General features: G+C 44.3%; 1 protein-coding gene across 11 annotated transcripts in view; it reads left to right on the top strand.

The window, feature by feature from the left end:
• Window positions 1-21,042, top strand: part of BRCA1 (BRCA1 DNA repair associated) — a 510,976-nt gene that overhangs the window by 287,306 nt on the left and 202,628 nt on the right. For all 11 annotated transcript variants that reach the window (XR_015296056.1, XR_015296057.1, XM_086924044.1 and 8 more), the window contains one exon: window positions 15,645-15,765. Coding sequence is in view for 9 of the 11 variants with exons in the window: in XM_086924044.1 (XP_086780170.1) it covers window positions 15,645-15,765 (121 nt within the window). In the remaining 2 variants the exon portion in view is untranslated. The remainder of the gene's footprint in view (window positions 1-15,644; window positions 15,766-21,042) is intronic.

Here is a 21,042-nt window from a genome sequence, read left to right on the forward strand (position 1 = left end):
GAACATGGGTGCATGGATAGGGTGCGAGTGGGGGACACATTGGCTACCTGAAAATTTCTATTTCCTCATTCCCTCCTTGGCCCCTACTTCACCCTTTAGGATATATCTATTCTCATGAGACCATCTATCTGTTCATATAACATCATTTGTTCATCTTTTTTCATACGGGAACGTGGACTTGGACGGGGAATACAAGCTGTGGCGCACAAGCCGCAAATCGCTGGCCCACATTGCAGACAGAGACAACAACTGAATACTATGAGCAGTATTATTCCTAGGAATGACAGTACTTTCCATCCCCAGGCGGATATCACACTCCAGAGCCAACCGGACCATGTCCAGGTGCCTGGATTCTGGTGTATCTGATGAGCTATTTCATGAAGCCTTGTTATGGCTTTATATACTGATGGTGCGTTATTAGGAATGAAAATACAACTGGATCCGATCACTCTACAAGCCCCGCCCCTATCGGCCAGGATGACGTCAAGGACAAGGCGGTTTTGAAGAACAACAAGTCTCATAGCAGACTGCTCTTCGGTCAAGTTACCTAAGGCAGAAGTAGTCTCATTCACTACTGCTTCAAGAGTTCTGGTTAATTTGCGTATCAGTTTACTGTTTTGGACAGGACCTACAAAGAAAAAGAATCCTTTATTGAAATCTGTATATTGTTCCCACGTTGTCTCAGTCTGATCGACAATTGGGGACTTGATCTCCCTTCTATGTCTTATATGCACAAGATGTGTATTTCGATGATAATCAGGTGGTGCTAGAAAAACAGGTGGTAATAGGAACGCAATATAACACGTTCCCTCCCAATCTAAGGGAAGACGTACATAAGCTGTCTGACCACAAATAAAATAGGAATGGCGGGAAGCTTTGAAAGTAGATTTTCCTTTATCACTGAATTCGACCACAGTATTACAATCACTGTGTCCTAGATGTACTGAACCATTCTTTCTAACGCATAATACGCCTGTTACTGGTAAAACTGTTATAAACGGCAAATCCGAATTAGTCTCGACTGAACGTTCAGAATCATGAGGTTAATGGTAAAATTACCTAATCCATACACTTCATTTTCTAGATCGGTCCCTGTCCTTTGGGGAAGACCGTCCTTGTCTGGGAAAAATATTTTATTCATAACCGTATTCAGATTTCCCCATATCCAATTGCCTTGGGAGACTTTGGACTCACTGTCTAAAGATGACATTAAAGTAAACCATGCACCGCACGAACCATTATGTGTAAACGGGTAAGGATAGAGAGGCAGAGCTCCCTTGTATTTCTGATAAGGTGGGAGTCGGCCACATACCCAGCAATTCGTAGCATTGCTGGTCTGGTGAGTATGGTGTAACATACGAATGAAAGTGTTGTTACGCATTGCTAATCGATAGGACAGCTCGTGAGGGGGCAGGTCACTGAAAGTGTGCTCTACGGTGTCATTAGAGAAAATATGTGCATGTGAACCAAGAGGAGGAAAGAAAACATGTAGCATCAAGCTTATGCATATTATCGAGATACTCAGAATAAACATAACAATTAACGTAATGACGCATCTGCTGTGCAAGTTCTTGCAATATTTGTCTCTTTTCAATTCGCCTATCTCTCTGACTACTTGGGTCTATCTTATACATGTCAGAAACCTGTCTAACCGCTTCACCCAGGGGGGGACTTAAACAATTAAACGCTGTCTGACTTACTAGACCTTAACTTAACTCGGTACTCCTGTTGCGGAGTTTTTTCTAACAGGGGGAGTAGAGTCAGTATCTGGAACGGGGCAGTCCTTGAAAACAGTCTCTGGACACAGTCCATGAAATCTTTTGATGTGGCTGGAGTGGAGCCACCCTTTTCTGCCCTCCACTTTCACCGCGGTCCTCGTGGTCATCAACACCAATTTCGGCTGCTTCCACCTGGGCTCCAGAGGGCTTGTGCGATCAAAATTGCGGACCAACACCAGGTCTCCGGGAACGATTTCATGCGGTTTCACTTGGGTGTTGTCCGGGAAGGCAGCCGCAACCTGTGAACGACAAGAGCGTAGTGCAGACATCAAGGAAGCTAGGTAATCTGTCAACATGTTACTATCGACATCAGTTATTCTTCAAGGCATAGGCGTACCCCACATGTTTGGAGGTCGGCCGAAGACTACCTCATAAGGAGATAGTCCGGTCCTGGAATGAGCTTCCATACGCATGTAAAAGAGGGCAACCGGCAAGGCTACCATCCAATCTACACCTTTTTCTGCACAGACTTTCGCTAAACGTGTTTTCAGGGTCTGATTATGTCTCTCAATGAGACCTGCTGCTTCGGGGTGTCGTACACAGTGAAATTTCCACTGGTAACCTAACAGGAGTGATACCTGTTTCATGAGCTCGGACGAGAATGGCTGTCCATTATCTGAGTACACGACACGGGGCAAGCCGTATCGCGGGAAGAATTCACGAACCAACTGCTTGGCAGTGGTTACAGCAGTGTAATCTGGGACTGGGTAAGCTTCTGTCCATCGGGAAAGGGCACATACGACTACGAGGACATACTTGAATCCTCGGCATCTGTCCATCTGGATATAATCCATCTGGAGGACTTCAAAAGGATGGTCAGGAGGATGAAATCCACCTTGTTCCACGGGAATGCCTTTGCCTGGATTGAACTGACAACAGATCATGCAGGTACGCACTTTCTGTTTTGCTGCTGCTCGTAAATGCTTGTTGAACCATATATTCTGAATACTGTCTAACATGGCTTTTTCTCCTAAGTGTGCTGGACTATGTGCTGTATTAATGATAACTTGAACCATAGAGTCGGGGAGAAACCATGTGGCTTTTCCCTTCGTCAACCATCCCTGATCTGTCTGGACCCCTCCTTGTTCAGTCCATTTCTTGATTTCGTCCGGAGTGGCATGTGTCTGTATGTCGAGTACATCTTGTGTGGGATCCCTGACTGTCATGCAATGTGTCAGTGGAGTTACTTCAGTCTTTGTCATGTCAGTCGATGTATCTGTTTGAGTCTGAGCTGTGAGTTTAGCTGTTCGATCTGCCAGGTCGTTACCCTGGGAAATGGTGTCAGTGACGTTCGTATGTGCCTTGCACTTCATGATAGCAATGGATGCAGGTAAGTGTATTGCTTCTAACAGTGCGTGAATGAGGGGACCATGCTGTATCTTGGCTCCGTGGGAGGTCAAAAAACCTCTCTCTTGCCAGAGAACGCCGAAGTCGTGTACGACTCCGAATGCATACTGTGAATCTGTGTATATGTTTACTTTCAGGTTCTTGGCTCGTATACAGGCTTGGGTCAGAGCGATGAGCTCTGCTGCTTGAGCAGACAGTGTGTCAATACGATGTGTTTCTATGACTTCAGTCTCAGTGGTCACTGCATATGCGGCCACTAACTCTCCTGTGCTTGTTCTCATACATGAACCATCCACATAAAGTGTCAGGTCCGGGTCGGGTAAGGCAATGTCTGTCAAGTCTTGTCTTGGTTTCGTAATAGTGTCAATGACTTCCACACAGTCATGTGGTGTAGGGTCTGTTGTGCTCGTTGGTAACAATGTGGCAGGGTTTAAAGTGTTGCAACGTCTGATCTCTATGTGTGGCTGAAACAGTGTCAATTCATATCCTGTCAGTCTTGCTATGGTCAGGTGCTGTTTCTCGGTTCGGTTCAGGAGAACTTCCACGGAGTGTGGAACTTGTACTGTCAGGGGATGTCCTAACACTATTGAGTCTCTTTGTCTGATAGCTAGAGCTGTTGCTGCAACTGATTTTAGGCACGCAGGCAGAGTCTGGGCTACTGGGTCCAATGTACTAGAAAAATAAGCACAAGGCTTGTGTTTTCCTGCTTGATCTTGTGTCAGAACAGATAATGCTGTGCCGTCGCGTTCAGTAACAAAAAGTGTAAAAGGTTTGCTGTAACATGGTGTCGCTAAAACTGGTGCTTGACATAAAGCTTTCTTCAGTTCATCAAAAGCTTGTGTATGTTCCTGAGTCCAAGGGAGGACAGTCGAAGTCGCTGCCTCCTGTGTTGTTAACTGTATGAGTGGCTTTGCTAGATATGCATACTGGGGAATCCATTGTCTGCAGTAAGAAGTGAGGCCAATGAAGGCCCGTACTTCCTTTTGCGTCTTGGGCTGTGGAAGATGTGCGATTAACTGGATACGGTCAGGTGTCAACTGTCTACCCCTCTTGGACAGCAAGTGTCCAAGGTATACCACTTGCTGGGCACAGAATTGTAGCTTGGAAGGGGACACTTTATGCCCCTTTTCGGCCAAGAAATACAAGATAGTCAGTGATGCACGTTCGCAATCACGTTCGGTCCGTGCTGTGATTAACAGATCATCAACATATTGGAGTAGGGCAGTGTCAGTAGGCATGTGAATACTGTCAAGTTGTCATTTTAATGCTTGGCTGTAGATACTAGGGCTTTCTGTGAATCCTTGAGGAGCACGTGCAAATTTGAAGCTTCGGCCATTTAAACAGAAACCGAAAAGGTATTGGCTTTCCGGGTGAATGGGGACACTAAAGAAGGCGTTCTTGAGATCGATTACAGTAAAGAACACCGCTTCTGAGTCAATAGCAGTCAATAGTGACGAAATGTCGGGAACCACAGGGTACTGCGGTATGATACATTTATTTAATTCACGAAGATCAATCACCAATCGGTAGACCGGTGGTGCATTTGGGTCAGTTCGTTTAAGAATCGGAATGATAGGAGAATTACATACATTGGAGTCAGTTTCTACAACCACTCCTTGTGCAATGAGCTTGTCAACAATTTTCAGTAAAGCCGCTACAGCATCAGGTGGTAACTTATATTGTCGGATTTGGGGTAGTACAACTCCTTGTTTGAGAGTGACACGGTATGGTGTAATGTGCATACAACCTACATCAGTTGGGCCTTGCGCCCATAAATGCTGTGGAACATTCTGAAGTCTTGGATCGAAATCTCTCAACACATAATGACCTTTAAAATCACGTAAAAACAATCTCACTCCTTCCGGAGAACAACAAATCACTGCACCTAGTGCTTTCAATGTTTTAATACCAAGCAAATTTTCAGGGCATGATTTCGTAAGTAACAAGTCTGTAGTACGGGATAATGGACCAATTTCTAGGGGAACTGGTTTCAACACTTCGTTAACAATAGGCTTTCCTGAAAATCCCAGGGAAACATTCTGTGAGCCTGAGAGGGGTGCCCCTGGAACCTCGTCATGACTGATGGTAGTTCTGCTCGCCCCTGTGTCAATCAAAAATTTTCTGTCTTTCCCTAATACCTGACTATGTACATAGGGACCCTTTTGATCTACAGGAACCTCGATAAGGGGCAAGCCAACCTCCCTCTCTAGGCTGTTTCATGAGTACTGCTGATAATCGGGGTAATCTGACTGTGTATACTGGTACATTTGTTGCGTGACATGTTGTGTGGCAGCAATGGGTTGGGGCTGGGGTACAGCTACTGTCTGTTGTGCATTCTGTGGAGGTTGCGTGTTCTGTGGAATGTGTTATGGAACATGTTCTTGTCTAGGTGGACGCGGTCTTTCTTTCGTCCTGCCTGTAGCGATATTGTATTTTAGAACGGCACATTCGTTTATATAGTGACCTGGCTGCTTACAGTAATTGCAATTCCCTTTAACAGGAACTGCAGAATGACCTGACGGTGCCGTACCCTTCTTCTGACCGTCAGCTGGGACAGACTGAGCAACTAGTACTTTCATTTTCGTGTCTTTAATACGTCTCTGTTCATGATCGTGTTCCTCTCTAATTCGGTTCTGGTGGTACTGTAACATTTGTAACATTTGGGAAGGGGTATTAGCTTGCCAGGTACTTTCTACCTTTAGTACTCTATTTTTGACTTGTGGTAAGGAATTCTCTACTAATTTAGTCACAAAAAGATGTGGGTACGATTCACTACTTGTTTTCAGACCGCTATTAATAATGAAACATTTCTCGAACCTGGAATAAAAATCACTAGTGTCTTCGTCTTGTTTCTGTTTGCAAGCTGAGATTGCATCCCAGTCTTCCTTTTTAGTAGTTAGTAATCTTGGCAAAACCTGTATTAATAACTCGGGTAATGCTTTGGCTTTTTCCCCGAGACCAGTACCAGGGACTCGTGCATTTTCTTCGTTTTCTAATACTGTCCAATCAATCTTTTTCTCTCCCACCTCCCATTCTTTTTCTTTAAGTTTTTCGTAAATGCCGGCAGGCAACAGTACCTTTAACATTTTAATGATATCGGGATACGTATACTCCCCCATGAGGAGCATGTCCTTTAATTCATGGTGGAACCCTGCTGGATCTTTATCATGACAGGGTACTAATTTTTTCATTTCCAATAATTCCATTTTGGTCAAGGGTGTGTATACGAATACTCGTTCAAGCGTATCATCTGCCCTACGGACTGGATCAACTTCCCGTAAAGGATTCTGTCTATCTATGTAAAAGGTTTTTCGTACTGGGGGCGGAACGGGGACAAAATGCGGAGTCAGGAAAGTTCTGTACTTGTGTCGCTGTTCTAGAATGACATTAATTAAATCAGTACCTAGGCCTCTCCATCTACCTAGTAGTAACTCGTCCAGTATATTATATAGGGGACCTGGATCAGAATGCTGACTTTCATACAATGAAATGAGATGTTGAATCATGTACATACCAGCCAATCGCTGTTCGTCTGGGGAAAGAGTCAAAAATGTTTGCGCTACTGAATCATCTTTATATACGCTAGTATTTCCGGCCCATTGTACTGCTGACCGGGCTAGTTCTTGTTCATGCCTGGTGCTAAGTTCACTATAACCTATTCGTTGCTTCAGGACTTTATCAGTGGTTTGGAATAAATGCTCAAGAGAACATTGTTCTGGTATGGGAGAAAGAAAACGTTTCTTGCTTTCTAGGCGTATGGGTCTGTCAAAAGGTCGTGCTCTACCTACGTACACTATTCTATCTGGGTCTTCTGTATCATCTATATCGTCATCCTCTGAGACGTCTTCCTCCGCTTTCTCGGCTTCCCTAGCTGCTTTTTCCCTTGCGTGTATGTATAGAATTTCCTTACGAATCTTCTGTACATGGCTTCTATACAAGCCTGTTTACTATGTTTGCCATCGGCTATGTTGTCACTCCATTTTATCAGGACTTGCATCTCTTCCTTGCTTTTACCTGGCCGATCTTGTTCCCTAATCAAACAATTTATCAAAAACTGTAAGATCATGTTTTGTGTCTCCACCTTGTTGTGTGCCATGGCTTCGTGAATACTTTCTGATCTCTCCCCCGTTCTAATAAAATGATATATGTTGTCCAAATGTTCTCCCATATTTGGTAAAATAGCCAAATAGTTTGTCACCCGTCGCAAACGTAAAGAATATAGTATCATCTGGTCTTCGCCTGGTACTGGATCATATCTGCAATCAGTAAGGTACTGTCTAAGAGCTGCGTATGTAGTTACTCTTGGCGTGCGTTGTAATGCTGCTTCTCTAAGTGTTAGTCGTTTTACCTGAGGCGGGGTGACAGGGGGACCTCCAGCTGCTCCTCCTGGAGTGTGATCGTCAACTAATACTGGTTGTGCTGTTGGTGGTAGTAATGGAGCTGGTAAGGTAGGTGTAGTAGTAGTAGGTGTAGGCAATGTAAGTTGGCCAAAGGGATTGCCAGGACCAGTGGCAGCGGGAACAGTAGGGGGAATCGTGTCATGAGCAGGGTTGGGAGGATTATTAATGGCAGGTGGTACACGTGCATTAGCATACTCTGGAGCAATGTCGTCTAAATAGGAAGAAAGGAAAATGTCTGCTGCGGTCTGTCTATGACGGAGTTTAGTCGGGACCAATGGTGGCGGTATATTACTGGGTACTTCCGGGATCGCCTTGAGTAGGCCCTCGGCGAGAACAGGATATAGACCTGTAATAAGGGCATTTCTTTGTCGGTCTAATTGTTCGGCTCTAACTCGTTCACCTTCTTCTAGTAGCTCCTTTTCTTGGGCTTTCTCAGATTCCTCTCTACTTTTCTCTGCTTTCCTAAGTTCTTTCTCTGTTCTTCTATGCGATTCTTTACGCCATAATTCTATGGCATCTTTCTGGGATTGTCTGGCTTTCTTTTTCCAAAGTGCTTCTTCTACTCTCATGATGCAATCAGCATCCCATGTCCCTGAGACAGGCCATCTATGCTTCTCTTCCAGATCCTTGGTATAATCAACCCACAAGTCTAAGTACAGTATGGCATCTAAGCCATGCTTGTGGTACATAAAATGTCCAGGAGTGTCCCTAGGCGGGACAGGAACTGCTTCTTCGAGTATCCCTTTCCTAGTTCCTGTCTGACGTAATTTCGAAAACAGCGGCATAATTGTACTTTACTTGAAACTGAACACAATAAAACACAGTAATGGATAGCAAACAATCATTCATACCACGACATTAAACACATTAAAACATTTCAGACTGAATACTACCTGGTACATAGAAAAACATAAATCATGAAAATCTCGAGAAACAATACTGGAATACTAGAATACTGGATCACTAGATGCACTGCTAAAACAGTACAGACATACCGGTCCCATAAAGAGACACGTCATACCGTATTCACCTAAGTGAACACGTCTTGACCGGATCTGTGTACCCAGACCCGTCTTGACCGGGTACAAATTAATGAACCCGTCTAGATGCTCCCCAGCAACGGTACTCACTGGGAAAACAAAACTGAAGGCCTCGGAAACTCGACACTGGACTGGACTGGACTGCTACGGTGTCTGGCTGTCACTACGCATGCGCTTCGGAACAGGTGGGCCTCCGGATACCTCGGACCTTGCTCTCTCGGCTTGGGCTCTGGTCGGGATCCTCCGCATTCCTCACCGCCTCGTCTGGATGCTGGACCGCAGTCTCCGTCTCCTCCGTGGGCCTGAGGGAGATAGCAGGAAAACCCGCATATGTGCACAGAATCCGTCACGGCTGTAGAAGGGGTCAAGGGCCTGCGTTACATCGCCGGCGAGTGGGGAAGGGGAGGAGTCCCTATTCGGGCGCCAGATTTATGTGGTAAATATAATTTACCGGACAATTTTTCTATACATTCACTTGACAATAAGGATAGCTCAAAAAAAATGAGAGGCAGAGTCCGTGGTATCTGAGTCATACGGGCTTTAATTAAGCATCCCGGGACACTGGACATCGAGTTCCATCACCACTAAGGTTCAGGAAGGGATATTCAACATTTTATTGACATCACACATTATATATAGTAAAACTGTATAATGGAATTGAATACAGTAGGCGTAACAAGTGAAAAGAGAGAGATAAGAACACATGTGCGTAAAAGAAGGCGTGTACAGGGGCGTACACGGAGGTGTGTGCAGGAAACGTCACAGAAGTGTCATAAGTGGGTGGATACATAGAGAGATTCTGCAGGGTCAGCAGAAACCTTTGTCCTGGATGCGTGCGCAACTAGGTATGACGTGTAACTGGGGAGAGCTGGGGGGCTTGACTTTAGCACTAGTAGAGGAGTCTGGTGTCTGGGGTGTCAGAACGACCTGCACCTATAACATATCTGATATCTTATGTTTGGAGGATGTGTTGTCTGAAGTAAAAGGTCTCTCGGGCAGAGGCCGTTCAATACTGAATGCTAGTGCGTGTCTGTAGATCCTCATGCAAAGCGCAGGGGCCATGGGTCTACCATGGTAATGCGTGCAGTAAATTACGTGCAAGGAGACAGGAAAGCCAGGCCCTTTGCTCTGCAGGCTGGAATATGTTTACCTATTTCACTGAACTGGAATGTGTTTTTGCGGAGGCTGAGCAGATAATTTGTAGGCAAAATATCGTCTTGGCAGGCAGGCCAGGCCGAGCCGGGCACCGCTCGCCTGAGCAGGAAGTAAGGTAAAGGTCAGGGATGCATACCTACACTGTAGCTTTCAGAGGCAGAAGAGACAGAAGAGACTCGGAGCCTCAATTAAGGGCCTGGCTCGGCTGAGCCAGAAAAACATGGAGAACGTGTGCGATATTTAAAAGTGCACCATGTAAAGACGTTGGCACCATAGGCCTAGAAGCCAATTTAACGTGGTTTTCTTAGTGAACTGAATAACTGACATGTTAACAATGGACGCAAATGCATATGCGTCTTTATGGCAGACACGGGAAGGGAATTACACAACATACATGGAACATGGGTGCATGGATAGGGTGCGAGTGGGGGACACATTGGCTACCTGAAAATTTCTATTTCCTCAAGCCTCCACTGCGAGCCTGCTCAATGATAGGTCCCGGACCTCCGTAGGGCGAAGTGCGCATGTCAGGTTGGACGGGTGCCTTGCTCCGACCAGTAAATATCAAGCAAAACAAAAAGTTCTACCCATTTAATTTAAAGAAACGCAAGTACGCCGTTTCATTTGTGTGCCACTCTTGCTACATCATGCGCTCAAGAATTACCGTAATCCAGATTACTGGAACAAAATTGTATTTTTTGTTTTTTTCAAATAATAGAACAATGGATACATCGATCACGTGTTTGTACAATAAAATCTATACAAAAGATTTTTTTTCCTAGCAGTTCCCTTGGACAATCTTACATTCATTACATACATGCAACTACATACTCAGATATACTCATTCAAACTACAAAAACACACCTTGCATTCATCACACATCAAAAACAGTAAATTTCAAATACCTTAAGTGTATGTAACATTAACAGATATTGTTCATAAAGAAATTAAATGTATAATGTGTATTCAAAGAAATAATAAGTACAGAGAAATAGTCCTATTATACAAAAAAAGAGACTTAAAAAAAAATATATGCATAAGTAATTGTTCAACTTTATATGAATAAATCAATAGAACATATATCGAGGGGATACTTTTCCAGCGCCGACGCGTGTTTCGATGTCACACCCCCTCATGGGGTATCACCTTCTTCAGGGCGCATATGGAAATTTAAATCCAGAGGCCATGGGACCAAACGTAGGTAGACAGATCTGTATACAGGGTTCCAGACAGGTAAAGCGAATCTACTGGTGGACAAATTTGAACGATAGAGCTGTGGTTCGTTAAATAGAGGTACGCCGAATAAAGCAAGCAGGTTCAGATTGAGTATATTAGCCCACTGGGGGAGCCGTTGGTCTGTTTGATCACAAAATGTCAGTTCAAGTGCGGTAACTGGAGCGTGGTCTTTAAAATGTTGATTGGAGAAGATCTCAATAGGATGATGGTGTCGGTATATTACAATGATGATCACAACGCGTAAAGGGGATATCCAGGGGTAGTCGTTAGCCGATTGAGTCGTAGCATGTCAGTTCAAGCACGGTTGCCGGCGCAATGATTTATTTAATTAATTGCTGAGAGATCTCCAGGAAGAAAAGGCGTCGCTTAAACGTTTTACTGGTAGCAATATCCGAATGAAAAACAGCATTAAAGGATCACTTTGATGGTCCTGCTGTAAATACGGTAGCAGGCATCTAGAAGGATAGAGATATTCAGCGGTATCAGTGTGAAACGGTCAGCAAGCCCCAGTGGAGTATAGATTTTATTGTATAAACATGTGATCGATGTATCCATTGTTCTATTTTTTGAAAAATACAAAAAAAAAAAAAAAAATTTCCAGTGATCTGGATTATGTTAATTCTTGAGCGCATGATCTAGCAAGAGTGGCACACAAATGTAACAACATACTTGCGTTTCTTTAAATTAAATGGGTAGAACATTTTGTTTTGCTTGATATTTACTGAATTTTCCCCTGTTCTACCCACATCTATTCAAGGGGTCCCCCTATTATTCAGTGGTTATGCCTTGCTCCGACCAGCCTACATGCAAACTTGAGCCCTCACTAGGCTCTACAGTGTAGAAACCCGGGGGATTGCTGCTGCAGCCCCCTAGGCTCCAAATGAGCGTTGGCAGTCTCTGACCCAGCCAATGACTGGGTATGGGGCTGCCAACATTCAGCCAATCGTGGTCTTGCTGATGCCTGGTGAAGTTACAGGACCGGGCCTGAGAAAGGCAGCACATTAGGAGTGTTCTTCCCTGTGACGCTGGGCTTTGTCTCATAAAACAGCCTGCTCCACCCACACAGGAGGACAAGGACCCCATGGAAGCGAGCAGTCGGCCCCATTGATGTCACACCTTTGATCCTGAGGGATGATGACCAAGGGGAAAGTAGGTAAGAGTAGGAGCCCTCTATTGCTTGCACAGCGAGCTCCATGCACACACACTTCCTGGACCGGGAAGGAGGGGGGGTGAGAAGAGAGCCAGGCCATCCAAAGGCACTAGTCGCGGAATCTGAAGCTCCTGGTGAGAGGAAGAGAATGACAGAGCTGAAGATAAGTCTGCCCAGCTCTTAGACAGACTGTGGTTGTGGGGCTGTGATCCGCTAATTTCACCGTCACCAGGGAAGTCCGCATCCTGGCTCCACATGAACACACATCCCTTGATACAGGGCAAAATGGTTCACCTTCCGTCGCCTGCGGTATCTCATTTCCAAAACAGTTATTTTAACGGTGTCCAGTTCAACCACAGAGCACGCTATGTTTCAGATATCCAGGATTTGGTCAATTGTTTTCAATTATATGTACGTTTTTCATCTGTTCATAGCCGGGAAATTTGAAAGGTAGACTGCTTCCCCCAACCAAACCGATCTGCATTTGACACCACTGAATATTTTCCTTTTGCAAGACATCCGGACTTCTGGGCAAAGTCAGACTGCAGGCCAGCCTATGTGACTGACTCCGTCCCAGCCCTGCTCTGACAAACCAGCTATCTCCCGCCTGCAAATAAGAGTGAAAAGGCACCCCTATGTGTACTGAATTGTACTATTTGTTAGCCCCTGTCGAGGCCCCAAGCGCTTCAACGGGTACCTGTTTTGGGGAAGAGAGAGGTTTTGTATATTAACAGCAACGTGTATTCATAGAGCACCTTACAAAGAAAGTATTTTCTTCTCAGCGCTATAGTGTTTGTTGAATTCTGGAGGTAACATCTGTAGCATCTACGAAGTATTGCACCTAAGTTGGTTTGTTGGCCACTTCTCAAACCAGGCATGAAGGTCCCATCTGGAGTACTGTATGCAAGGAATCCAGGACTGAACAACAACCCGAGTCATAGAAAGATTACAGAAAGGAAGGGCTTCCCTCATTCTCAGGTCCATGGATTCTCTGAAGGAAGGCATTAGGGTGTCCCCCGTGAGCATTCTTGTACACCTTAAAGTGCTTCAACACCTCTTCTAGGGTAATACGTGCTATATAAGTGCAATAACAATACAATATCCAAGAATCCCGCAAAGTCTTTATTCATGGCTGTAATCCCTCCAAGCAGCTACTGGGTGTTGTTTCATTTCCAAAGGAAGTGGATACTTTCTATGTATTTATTAAGATTTATAAGGTACAAACACAGGTATAAAGCAGCAGAGCAGGGTGAAGGAGCACTAGGAGCGCTCGGGAGGGGATACAATACATACATGACAAGAGAGGATTGTCAGCTAGTAACCATCAGCCAGACACTCCATTGGAAGGTAGGCTGCTCTTTGCAGAGGAGGGCCTGCATTTTCTTTTCGAACAGCACACATCCTAGATTGTTACACAATACCGGTGTCATCTTTAGATCAGTCCCTTTTCCTGGCCTTCGTTCACTAGGTTAATTATTTTATGCCATAGTGACCAACCTCAAACTAGCTAAAAACGCCTGTGATTGTTGGACATATTTTAGTGGTGTCTATCTTTGGCTGACAAAGGTATGTTTAAAATGACGCCATTTTTACTTAGGGTACCATGGTAAATCTTTTTTCTTCCCACTTAAAGACCTTTCTCCATATATTTCTATGACTGGTTGCAAACAGCAGCTGCGGGTGCTTCCAGGAGCCGGGTTAGAGCCTTATTTTCCAAAGTTGATGCTGCATACAGTGCAAGACACTTTTAAGGACTGAAGTTTTCCTGCTGTACAATGTGCACATTACAGTAACTTGAACATATTAATGCAGTAAGATATGGGGCAGTTTTTAATGTTTAATATTTCAAGACTATACGTGTGCCCTGCTTTTATAAGCCTTGCTTTTTCACTAAATTTGTTTACTTTAAAATGCACCATTTGCCAATATTGTTTTATTTGTTTTCTCTATAGGAGAACCCATCCTGAAACCCATGTTTGCCCATTAAACTTGCTCTCTATATAAAAGTCATACCACACTTTTACACCTTACCACTTTCAAATGTCACCATCCGCCACTGAGGCTAATCCAAAATGTATTTGAAAATGTATCAAACCAATAAGTGAAGTGTCCTGAGCCAAAGAAGTCAAAGCTGGAGGGGGCTGACCCAAAGCCAAAGAAGTCAAAGCTGGAGGGGGCTGACCCAAAACCCCCTAATTGGGCTTATTGTGTATTATTGGGGGGGTGGGGCTATGAATTTGGCTAACATCATATCTAAGGATGTAGGTTGTGTTGCATGTGTGAACGAGGATGAGCTTTAGAAGACCATGCGCTCTAAGACTACAATGCTTTTGAGCAGTGTCTCTAGCCCTGTAGATCTGTTTAAAAATTGTGTTTTGTACTATTTTAAGTGGTTTCTTAAATGGTTTCTAATCATGTGAGTTATTTAAAAAAACTCACTTCATAATTAAGTTCAGTTGAATTTGCTTGGATTTGATCTGCTATCAATGAATTACAGTGCTCGGTTTGTGCCATGCTTGCAGGTGGTGGCCACCGACCCTCTTTTTTTTTTTTATGTGTCTCCTATCACAGTGCAAGCTGTCTGGGTGCAAAAGACCTTTTGTGGGCTTTAGGCCTGCTCGTTGCTTACCTATCGGTAGGCTTTCTTGTCCCTCTTCTTTTTGGCTTTCCTTATCCCATCTTGCTCAGCTTGTATTGGTCCTTGTCCTGGCCTCTTTACCACACCTTACCATTCGTTTTCTTGGCTGACTTGTATCCTTCCACGACTTATTTTAAGGAACTACATTTTTCTGTTTGGTTAAGCGCTCCATGAGGGTGCATGTTTTTCCAGCCCCCTCCATCCAATGCTTTTCCCCTTGCAATAGCCCCTGAGCTAGTGCTCTGTGTTGCTCTCTGTCATGTGGTTCTCTCTGCCTCCCTCTCCAAGTTGCTCTATCAGTTGTGTGCTTCTCCAAGCCTCCTGTGCCGCTATCTCCATTGTTTGCTTCTTCCACCTTCTCCTGCTCTTTGTCGTGCTCTCTCCCCCGTGTGCTTTCCCCATGCTACAACCCCCACGCCAAAACACAGAATTGGCAAAGGCAATATGTTTAAAAAGCGAGACCGATTGGTTTTGCCAATGCTTGTTGGAGATGTTCCTCATCAGACTTCGACCCAAAGCTAGAGAGAGAGGCCGAAAATGGAGAAAGGAGGAGGAAGAGAAAGATAGGAAAACTGTCAAATGTAGAAAGCACAGATGAAAAAGAACCTGTAAGATTGAGACATAGGCTGGAAATGTAGGTCGGTGGAAGAAAGAGGCATGAGGTGGAAACGAGACAAGACAGCCTTAGCACCGGGTATCCTCCGCATCAGCCACCCAGGCGGTGTGCCAAAGAAGAACGTAGGCTTTCCTCACTTTTAAGTTAAGTAACCACTGATGGCTGGAATGAACGACCCAAGCGCCTTCTGCACGGGGGTGGTCACTGTGTAAATTGTGATCTGTAAACTGCGTGTGGCCATTGGCTCAGATTTCGTTTTGACAATGTTTACTTTGGCCTTGCAGCAGCATCGCTTGCATCGGAGCTGGACGCGCAAGAGCGCGAGGACAGCGCCGCAGACGAGGAGCCAGACGCGGCCCCGAGTTCTGCTTCTGACGGGGAAAGGGCGGAACTGGACTACACGAGGTAATGAATGAATGTCTGCTCGCCACCGGCTGCCGCTACTTGATGAGGGCGGAAAACAAAGCACACTGTGATAAAGCGTGTGATTACCCGGTATTATAATTAATGTACAAAATGTTTCCGAGTCAGCGTACACATGCCGCATAACAAACACAGACAGATGAGATTCCACTAGTGTGTTTATGCCACAGCTGCCAAATTGCATGCGTTCCATCACCCCTTTCCAAGGTCACTTGGATAGAGAACAATGGCGTCGTTTCACGATTATCACGGAAAAATGACGTGCGCGCATTCATGAAGGTTTTCAAGCTATTGGGGTTGTTGCGTACTTTAGAATACATACCGTCAAATCGGTGACGCTTGAACCGAATACAACTTTTCGGTCAACACCGTACTTAAGAACATACTCTGATTTTAGAGGAAATCCTCATTCCACCCTGTGGAGAGAAGTCGCTAAAAGTGGTGCTGTATAAATGCTTGCAAAAGTCTCTGCCACCTCAGTTGTTCGTTGTGTACCATTCCAGTCAGGGCAAAAGTCCAAAAAGAAAGAAAAGCTTGAGGGGGGGGGGGGTGGATGGGATAACCAGGTTAGGCGGTATGGGCGTGATATGGCACATGACATCACAGCGCATGGCCGCACGTGGCATCACAGGAAGTAACATCACAACCCATTACATCACAGGAAGTAACATCACAAGACGTGATGGCAGATCTGAAAACCTCAGGCCTGTGTTTAGCAGTTATATCGTGAGTATATTTGAGGGCATTACGAGATTTATCAAGTGATATTTTATGTCGGGTTCTGCCTAAAAAGTGACCCGACCCAACTCAACCCAAAATCTGGGCCTCAACTTGCGCATTAATTTTTTTTAAACTCTGCCACAAACACATTGCCTGCAAGGAGAAATATGGCAGGAACTCTGTTCTGCTTAATTAGTCGCAAAATCTGCATTTATAAATATCTCATGGGGTTTAGGTGCCTGCTACAGAGATCTTTGTGTGGCACCTAAATCTCAGGAAATAATATTAAAGAAGGTTAACGCATTTTCTTGAGGTCTGTGTTTTTGTCTAGTACCAGTTTTGAATCAAACTAGCATCGATGGTTAATTTGTCTCCTGCAAAGCACATCGTGAAACATGCAGATTACATTTATTTAGCTAGTTAAGTGGGTTGCTGCTTTTAACAGATAGACCGTTTTGTTTACCTGCAGTTAATACATTGTAATCCTTCTAATATTCTGCAGTGAGCTTTGAAGGACATGTGGCCCCCACACCTTGTAACCCTCGCTGTCTTATGTAACGCATCTTGTACATTGACTTACACAAATATGATTGCACTGTAAGAATATCAGTTGTGCGGGTCTGTCCCAGTATTTACACAAATAACAATCAAATACCACTATTTTGGTTTATTTCTTTTATAGCACTATTCATTACAATAAGATATATTGTATTAGTAAAATGTAATTCCAGGGTTTAACTTGCAGGTTGAACATAAGTTTACATTGGTTTGTGTATTTGCACAAAAACTGCACTAGTTTTAAACGTTTTAAGCCAGTTTTAAGATGTATTTTATTAGTAAGTGTAGCGCTCTAGTGCTCCGAGGGTCTCAGGTTGAGCCCCCGGAAGCACTCCGCACAATGTATCACTTTCTGGCCAGGCGTGGCCAGAAAGCTTTAAATAAAGGGACCGAAGTGGCACGGCACTTCCGGTCCACACCAGTGTAGTAACGTGTGTGTGTCCCCTTATTGCGCTCCACGAGCATTGCAGCGCCGCAGGCCTAGCTAGGCCCCCAGGGCCTCACAGTAAGCATGTAATACTTAGGGGTAGTATGAATGACTGCACTTTTTTAAGCACGTTCTATTTTATGGTGGTATACATTTAACATTCTATAGTTTTAACTGCGAAATTGTTATGGTTTTAATTAACTGAAACAATAAACTTAAACTTGAACTCTTCCAATTTGTCATTGTATAATGTTTACGTGTGATTTAAATCGCTCTGACACATTGCACTTGGATGAGTAGTGCTATAAAAGAAATAAAACAAAATAGTGGTATTTAAATTGTGTGTAACGGGGACAGGCCTACACATCTGACATTCATACTGTGTATGCATATCTATTATAAAAAGAGACTGACCATAGTCAAACGCATCCCACTCTTAAGTACCTGTGAAGTGATAAGCTGTGTGCGTTGAGGTGTGAGGCTCCAGATAGCTCTCAGCCAGGAAATTCAAGCTAAAGGAAGCCTGAAGGCCCGGGACAGTAGGTATTTATATTCAGAACGCCCTATCCCCGCTTGCACATTGCTGCTGGCAACGAAAGATGACAACGTGCAGGCGCTGCTGAATGTGTTCGGTGTCTAAAACCTACACACGGACAAATTCGGCACATTTCTTGACAGTGCAGACAGCGTCAACCCTGTGAAAATAGTGGGTGGGCACCGTCCACCCGCTTTTTTTCTCCCCCGACTTGTGCCCTGATTTCAATCCTTGTGTTTTCATCACAGTGCACCCCTCCAGACAGACAGTGAGCAGTCCTAAGCAAATCAGTCTTGTTCCTGCTGCCATAGGAACCATATCGTCTGAACTGCCAGGGCACAACGCTGCTGAATGGGAATGGTTCATCCATTCCACAGTTCTCTTTGTTTGATTGTGAAATTTAGACGCAAATAAAAAACATGCTTGTTGTCCAGTTTGGTTGGCAGGCTTCTCCAGTGAATGAATCCTCTGTGCAAGCAATTCACCCTGCAAAAAACTAACAGCTCTTCTCATTGGCCGTATTTGGGCACGACTGGGTGTCTTCTGCTGCCAGCTTTTATGAGTGTCATTTACCAAATGCTGCTCAAAACTAGCCTTCCGCCCGACTCCACATATTGTTTTAGTGCACCAGACCGACATTAATTTAGATATTTAGGGTGTAAACATGACACCAGCGTGAGCGCACACTCATTCCTGGAGGCCCTGCATGGCCCACTAGGCCTGAACCTTTAAAGCATATACTCAATAGAACAAAGCAACCTACATGAGCAGACAACACCTGCCTGGAGTACTAGGGGATTGCTGCTTAGTGATCGATTGATGGTGATTGAGCTCCTGCACCCCGGCTTCTTTCAAATACACCAAATTGCTTCTGATCACATTGTAAATGCCTCCCAAGGCACATACAAGAGGGATCTCTGAATATTTCACCTCCACCACTCCACATCTCATGCCTAGCTCTACTCGAGCACCCTGCCAGAGATGGAAATTTGAACCTTCTCTGTGACATCAGTGACTCGAAGTAAGATCTTGTGGCCTCTCTTCACACATTCAAAACTGATCTATGGAATGATAAAGTCAGACCTTGCCTTTGATCTTCAGATCTTGAACTCTGAGTTAGGAGCCAAGATTTACACCCTTGAGCTAATCTTGGGTCTAGGATTGTAAAGATAAAATCAAAATTGATTGCTTAAGAGCTTCAGCACGATCCACTCCAATATAGAAGAGACCACAATGAAATGTAAGGATCTTGAGAACCGCTCCACATGAGATAATATTCCGCCCAATCACTAACCAACTTAGAAATGACTAGATCAGATGGATATTACCCTTCAGCAATCGGCTCTGTATGAGACAAGATCAATGTTTCTTCGGCGTGTACGAGGTTGGGTCAGGGAGAGCACTTGTAACATTGGATTTAGTTTGAATTGGTTTGGTTTTTCATAGAGTGGTGATTAGTAGAGCTGGAGTTTGCGTTGTGGGAGAAGGACTCCATTTCTATTTGTGCCTTGGTGCCTTTTGAGCTGTAACTCTTTAACACTTTACTTGAAGTTGGTTATCAACGGGATAGTGCAAATCTCTGATTCTAGGGATTTTCCAGATTCTGGTTGCATTACCAGGGAACTAGCGTGCATGGGGACTTTTCCTTCCTGAATCTGGGCAGAGCCGTAGAAGTAAGGTTGTTCTTCGTAAGGTACATGACTTTCCTGCCCTTGATAGGGTTCTTTTTATTTATTTTTATAGGGATTTCAGTGTACTCATGTGGAGAGCTTTGTGTGTGATGAAGGTTGTTTTAAAAATGCATCTTGCTTCTATAAGTAGCCGTGTAAGCTTCTTTGGTGTAGGTATGATGTGCTTGTGTCATCGTTCACCTGTTAGGAGCTTGGCTTCTGCATTAATGGTGGCCCTCATGGGAGATAAGTGGGCTGTAGGTGTTCCTTTGAGAGTTGCATCACCATAATTCAATCTAGAGAGTACTAGGGATTGCACCACATTTTTTAAATACTCTTTGGGGATGAAAGGCTTGACCTTTTCGAGTAGCTTGAGGTTGCAAATGGCATTTCTTGCTGTGGTCATACTCTAGTGTTATCTGTCGTTTTGAGTAGTTGAGAATGGTTGTTGAAGTCAGACTTGAACCAATTGAGAATTACGACTCCTACGTCTGTGTAATCTTAGGATATTTGAGTTTTTCATAGTTGACTGTGTCGAACGCTGATGATAAGTCAGGGAGTATAAGCAGGCAAGCATGCATCAGCTTAAAGATGTAGTCTGTGATATTGTTTCCGTGCTGCAGCCCTCCCTGCAGCCTGACTAGAGGATGTCGAGTAGATCATAGATTTCTATGTGTTGTTTGAGTTGTGCCATTTTTCAAGATCCTTCAAGGAATGGCAGGCTGGTCACATGGTGAAAGTTGTCTCGATCTTCAGGATTGGCTCCTGGGTTCTTGAGAAATAGTATAACCTGTCCGATTTTTAAGCAGTCTGGAATTTACCCATGGGATAGTGAGGCATTGATAATTTTTGTCTTGAGTGGTGCAAGGAGAGGGCTGAGGTCCTTTACTAGGGCGAAGTGTTGAGTCTACAACGTAGGTTCAAAATTCATACGATGATCCGTCGTACTCAGAGGTTGGGGTTTAAGGTGTATGCTGGCTTAGTTCGTTTTGTAACCTTATGGCAGTTGCAGGGCTGGGCCTGGACTACAGCTGCTTGTATGGCTGTGGTTGTTCTGAGAGAGTTACATTTTCGTAATTTTGTCTGCGAAGAAGTTTGCAAAACCTTCACTTTGTTTCACTGTGGAAGTTGAGTTCTGGTCCATGTTGGGGAATGTTATACTTAACTTATAAAGTGAAAGCTGTGAAAACTCTTGGTATTACTCTATGCACGGAGGGTACTATTGGTGTTAGAGCACCAACATTTCAACTGCGAGCAACTTGAGAGTAGAGAAATCCATACTGTGGGAAGCTAAGGAAACAAGCATTGGCATAGCCAATACGTCTCTCCTTTGGGACCTTACAAGTGTT

The sequence above is a fragment of the Lissotriton vulgaris genome, chromosome 5 (assembly GCF_964263255.1).
Source record: "Lissotriton vulgaris chromosome 5, aLisVul1.2, whole genome shotgun sequence".
Lineage (NCBI taxonomy): Eukaryota > Metazoa > Chordata > Amphibia > Caudata > Salamandridae > Lissotriton > Lissotriton vulgaris.